General features: G+C 40.7%; 1 protein-coding gene across 2 annotated transcripts; it reads right to left on the bottom strand.

The window, feature by feature from the left end:
- Positions 1-637: 637 nt before the first annotated feature.
- Positions 638-5536, bottom strand: LOC116260064 (G2/mitotic-specific cyclin S13-7-like). 2 transcript variants are annotated; one of them, XM_031638141.2, is made up of 10 exons: positions 5272-5536; positions 4460-4568; positions 4327-4365; positions 4101-4152; positions 3797-4003; positions 3583-3708; positions 3249-3497; positions 2104-2262; positions 1837-2015; positions 638-1073 (listed from the first exon to the last, which is right to left on the bottom strand). In XM_031638141.2, the coding sequence occupies exons 1-10, from the start codon at positions 5306-5308 to the stop codon at positions 911-913; spliced, it is 1320 nt and encodes a 439-aa protein (XP_031494001.1). In that variant the 5' UTR covers positions 5309-5536; the 3' UTR covers positions 638-910. The 2 variants fall into 2 exon arrangements, with proteins under 2 accessions (XP_031494001.1, XP_031494000.1); XM_031638140.2 differs by having other exon boundaries at positions 3797-4006; positions 5272-5535.
- Positions 5537-6219: the final 683 nt, after the last annotated feature.

A 6219-nucleotide genomic window follows, 5' to 3' on the forward strand; every position in this document is an offset into this window, starting at 1 on the left:
CCGAATCATGTTAAATCTTGTTTTTTTTTGTGTACTACTCTGCTTTGCTTCCTCCACTACGTTTTGTTTTTATGACCAACACTTTTCGGGATCCCTATGACCACACAGGGGACAGCGTCAACCGGCCCGTCCGTCCCTCCCTTTTTTTCAGTTGTTGGTCACCGGCGATTTGCTGATGTCAGTCCAGCCTGTGTTCTACCCAACGGCAATGACACAAGGTCAGCTGGACGTGTCTCTCTAGACAATCGTTCTGTCTCACAGTGGGACGACGACTATTCTACGAGAGGGTGAAAACGCAGAAGGCACGCAGGAGGGGTGGAGGGTTCGATTAGTCGGTTCTAATAGCTTATTCTTATCGATGCATGATTATTTTGGTCGTCCACATCCAACACGACCCAACAAGGCCTCGCACTGATGGGATCTCACGAACCCTTGGATATCCGGCAGCAGCAGGCTACTCAGTCGGAAAGAGCGAGAAAGTTTCCAGACAAACGGCGCGAGAGAGGGCAAACCTCCACTGTTATTCCGACGGGAGATGTGCAGCAAAGGTTGCCGATTGCATGGCAAGTTCTGCAAGGGGGAATCGCTCCGTAAGGAGACGTGAGAGAGAGAGAGAGAGAGCTCAAAAATCAGTACGTGATAAAAAATCAACTTGAATTAATCCATAAAAAAAAACGTTGCATGTACATACATGTGATCAGATATCACACAACTTCCTTCATATGTATTAAAAGCAACACACTGGTCAATCAAATGAAATACGTCATGTACTGGTGAGACATGAGTAACCCAATCCCCATCATCCACACCAGGAAATTAAATAACGCCAGCCGATAGGAAGGGGGGAAGAAGGGACAGAGACGTCCCACGGACAAAAGAGATAATGTAGAAAAGAATGCCGGATGATCGATCAGGAGGCAGTATCTCTCCTGCTGTCTGAAAGCAGGAGGTTGGTCGCAGGAGGGAGGAGAGCGACAGAGCCGAGCTGGGGACTCGAGTACTTGCTGAAAACAACTTTTAGCTTGCTATCTGCAGCCGTTGCATGGAAGTGGACCATGCGGCTAGCACACTCTCTGCCATTAATTTTCAACAGAAGTAGGTCAGAGATAAAATAAACTCCATATATGTGCCACATTTTTATAAAATAAGCACGCAAGAAAAATGTCGTGGATGAAATTTAAATAAGTTTCTTTCTCTTACTTTAGAAGTCGCTGTTTCGCATCAGTGGGCATGAGAAACAGCGACTTTCTATTGCTTCAGTTTTGCAGAAATGAGAAAAAATCATCTTTTATAAATGTTTCTTCTCTAGGGGGGTTTTAGCGGTTTGACTTTGAGTCCCTTTTATCTGAGATTTATGTAGGATTTTTTTCTTCTATTCAAAAGTATTCCTGTTTCTTCAATGACGAGTAAAGAAAGTCAATCGATTCCCAGTTTGCCACCATCAGAAAACCTGCAATGACGACTGTTCAGAAAGTTGCTTGAATGTAAAGCTAGTGTTAGTTATGCATCCTCATCCACATGGTTATACCAGTTAGGCCAGTCTAGGCTGTGGAAACAAGAAAATTGGGCTGTAAGTAAATAGGCTTGGGCTATTCAAACGGCCTCTCGATTCTGCTTCCAGTCATTTATATGAGTTTTCTACCTTAATCGAAGAAGTCCACCATCTGACTACCAAGATGTATGGGCATAGCTTGGCAAGCCAGCGTTTGATCTGCTGCTGCCACCTAGGTCCCTAAGAAGGCCTTCGACCCCGAAGCAGGGAGTGGGGGGAGGGGCTTCGGCTTTTCAGGTATCATCACCTCCCCACAACCAACACACATATACACATGCACATACCTAAGCTGCTGCTCTGGGTAGGAGGTGTGCCTCTTGAGAGTCTCTGTCCATAAAGGTGTCCTGTGGAGCGTGCAGCGAGCGGCATAGACAGCAGAAGCAGCTAGAATTGATGGGCAGTAGGCTATCATGCAGTACTCAACCAGGCTCATTTCAGCAAAGAAAAACACCAAATTCTCCATCTGGTAGTGTTTATTTAGAACATTGGCGTGTAAGACAAAACGGCAAAAGAAAAAAAAACTGTAATGATATGTGACGAAAACTCCTAACCTCCTTATCTGAAGCAGCTGCCTTAAGGAACCGGAGCAAGAAAACGTAAGCTGTAGGCACTGTGAGGCTCCACTCTAGATGGTTAAGAATAGACTTTTCCATTACGAGGATTTGCTCTCTGTTGTATGCTCTGTCCGATATGCATACAAAATCATTGACCTGCAAGACGAAATGCTGAGCTACTAAATTTGGTTTGTCAGAAACATTTAATAATAAAATTGACTTATTCATTCCGTCAAAAACTTTTTTTGTTTTTGCATCCCTACCCAAACATACAAACAATATTTTACAAAACTCATTAAGAAAATCGTTTTTACAATGTTTATGTCCGATATGCATACAAAATCATTGACCTGCAAGACGAAATGCTGAGCTACTAAATTTGGTTTGTCAGAAACATTTAATAATAAAATTGACTTATTCATTCCATCAAAAACTTATTTTGTTTTTGCCTCCTACCCAAACATACAAACAATATTTTACAAAACTCATTAAGAAAATCGTTTTTACAATGTTTAGTCCAAACGCGAAAATCTTGGTTTGAAAGGAAACCTGAGTACATTTTTTAGTTATACAATAGAAAGTTGCTGCTTTCAAGTGGTTTGCGCATCGTTAATATTTTATTTAGAATCAAAAGCTTGGGAGAAAAAATAAGATCAACATTAATAACGTTAATATGGATAAAAATGGATTGTTTTAGTCTCTGCAGAACTCAAAAGAATTTAAGAAAAGAACTCAACTTTTACACAAACGTGTTCGATGGAATAGCAAAACTATGCTTATGAAAATCAGTTCTTTAGGCGGTTGTAAAAAAACTAAAAATCGCCATGTTTTTTTGTTATATCACCAAAACATGAGCATTTTCTGTAAAAAAAAAAAAAAAAAGTAAATTGAAAGTAAACGACTTGTATCATTTGAAATAAGTTTGTCACATAAACGCAAACTTTTGAAGGGAAATGCAAAAACACGCTCATGTTTCAATATTTTTTTATATGCCTGTATACCTTGCTTCAAGTTTGAATATATTATACCACATGAAGTAATATGTACTTCAAACGAAAGAAGCGGATAAATGGCCTTGAAACCGAGTGCCTTTTTATTATTTGGCAAAACTGAGACGCCTTTCTATGACTTCTTTAGTTTACCTCAGGTGCCCAAATTTCTTCGTACTTGCAGGCTATGAGCATTGCTGTCATCCCGGCTAATTGCAGATCTCTTCTACAGCAGCTTCTGGTTGAAAGGTATCTATCTACAATGTGCACTGCAAGGTAGAGAGTTTCGGGCATTAGCTCAAACCTCGAATGAACTTCAATCAGCCAGTCCACCAGTATCGCTCTCATCTTTGAGTTTATTTCATATTGTGAGTCCATATAGTCATGAATTTGAATTGAAACCTGTGAAGATACAATTGATTCAGTAAATAATTTAGAACCATCACCAACAAAATTAAGTTAAAAAACCAATCAAGGAAAGACTTACCTCTGCAAGTTTATAAAATTTGTATATATCTTCCACATACTCAGCAACGGCCAACTGATCCTCGGCATCTGCGCTGTCGATGTCGTGATCGCTTTCTTTTGGTTTTCCAGACAGCCCACAAGCATACTTTGATTAAAACCAAGATTGGAATCAGTCAAAATACAGAATCACAACATAACGTTTCAGCCCAAGAACATAAAGAGGGAAAACTCACTTTGCTCCTGCTTGTGAGGACAGAAGTAAGGGTAACTTTTTTCTTGGAGGAAGCCTCTCTTGAACTATTTTTAGTTTCTGGGTTCCCTTTGCTTTCTTTCTTAGCGCGAGGGCTTTTCTCTATCACCTCCTCTACTTTCACTTTTGCAGTTACTTTCTTTCTGACTGCCTTCCCCTCTTGAGCCACTGGTGGTACTGCTGGCAAAGGCTTCTGCCAAGAACCAGCAGGAACTCCACATAAATTTCTTGCAGAAAATAACATATAGTTCAAACGCAGTTAACAATCTCTCGTATTCCTTTCATACCTTGTTTGCTGCTGCTGCTTGTGCTTTTGCAAGAAGTTGAGCACCAAAGCTCCTAAAAGAGAAAAGAGAAACAGACAAAATCAGAAAAGTAACTGTGCACTTGCAGAGTGTACCAAACTCTCTTCTCTTTCTTTTTCCACTAACTCTCGCTTTCTCACTTATGTATCTTGTTTTATTGCCAAACTAGCAAATAAAGAAACCCAGAGAGTTTCAAATGAGAACGCACCTTGTGATGGGGCGTGAAACTTGTGGTAATTGGGGTTTCCTGTAAGACATAACAAAGGAAAAACGTATGAGATGAAAGATAGGATTCGGGTACCTGCATTCATTTTTTTCTCTCCTTTTTTTTCTTAACTTACCCTTCCGCAGCACAGCGGGCATCTACCACATTGCCGATGTCACCTAAAGCTCGGCGATTTTTCCCATCCGCTATTGCTGCCTTCTGCTTACCGGCAGCTACTGCGTTACCTAAAAAGTTTGGACAGAAGATATATGATCCCATTGCGGCAAAAATAGAAAAAACGACGTCGATTCAAACATTGCAGATGGCAAAGCAAAACAAATTGACAAAAAAACAGCTAGGACAACCAGCAACTGGAATCGGACACGATGGGAAGCCGGAAGTATCTAAAGTCAAATAGTATAGACTCTCCAAGAAATAAATTGTACAAAAAATTGAAGGCACAAAACGATTTTGTCTGAAAAAAATCAAGGAAATTCGAAAGCACCAAGCTCAAAAGCAATTCAAAATCTCAGGAGATTGATACCAAATTGGCTCAAATTCATATCTAACTAATATTCCACCAACAAAGATGGTATCAGCAGATCCTCAAAGGAAGGTGGTGATGGAAGAGCTGCACCAATTCATGCCCAATAAAATAAAAAAGAATATCAAAGCTATGCCAAGAAACGGCTCAAAGAGAGAAAAAAAATAAAAGAACCCGCCTATATGTCATCAAACTTCGACGGAACAAAAAGCGGAAAAATTGCAAAAGAACCAGAGAAAGAAGTCCACAAGAGAAGCATGAACAAGATTACTGACACTCCTCCGGGCTGTTGACGAACCAGTGCTTAGTGTCCCAATATAATGACCGAGAAAGCAATAGCAAAATTGCAAAAGAACCAAGGAAAGAAGTTCATAAGAGAATCTTGAACAGGATTGCGGGCACACCTCTAGGCTGTTGAGGGACCATAACCTTTGGAGCCATTGCTTCTTGTCCAAATACCGCCGCACCAAGGGTCGAAAAAACCGATGAAAAGAAACACCGGAGACCTCCGTGCGAACCTTGATCGAATTTTTGCTCCGTCTTGATAAACGAATCAAACAACCACCAAAAGGGAATAAAGAAGGCGAGATGTCATTTTATTTCTCTCGCTCTCCCCTGCTCTGTCTCTCGACTGTACTCTTTTGGTCTTCCGCCCCGCTATAGTCTTTAGCTTCCATTATAATGAAAGGAGAAGGGAAAGTCACTTTCCTTTTCGAAGTTTCAAACGAGGGAAGCATAACGGTCGACTTCCTTACCCCTCTGCTGGGTCCCAACGGTCAGTTTCTTTTCTCTTTTCTCTTCTTCCCTGCGCAGGTTTAACGGTAACTTGGGAAGATGGGGAGCAAGTTTCCCCTTAGAAAAAAGAAAAAAGTATAGCCGTTGAGGAATTTAGGTTTTTGTTAGTTCCTTTTCAGGAACAGATTCCGAGTCAAGGGACAAACAAGGGTTTCACCCTTGGCTCCCATATGACGAAAATGTCCTTGGCTTTTAATGACCTGTGCGATATGGAAACTCTAGCCCGAAATTATTTAAGTACCCCTACAAGTTACGAAACCTCTGTTACCCGGTGACAAATAATTTCGTCATTTTCAAGTCACAAGTGGCTTTAGTTGGAATGCGCGTTCCTCGGCCCTGACTTGCCTTAAACCCGAGTAAGAGCTTATATACGGGAACCGATTTTGTTAAGTAGAGAACAAAAGGTCCGATATATTAAGCATTTGATTTGGATCCGTGAGACGTAAATCCATGAATAAGAAAATTTTATATGGATAGTTTGGGTTTATTTGTCAGATATAGTCGCGGTATTGTGTATGATCCAACCCCGATGTGGTTTAAAATTTGAAATAGTTACT

This window comes from Nymphaea colorata, chromosome 9 (genome assembly GCF_008831285.2).
Source record: "Nymphaea colorata isolate Beijing-Zhang1983 chromosome 9, ASM883128v2, whole genome shotgun sequence".
Lineage (NCBI taxonomy): Eukaryota > Viridiplantae > Streptophyta > Magnoliopsida > Nymphaeales > Nymphaeaceae > Nymphaea > Nymphaea colorata.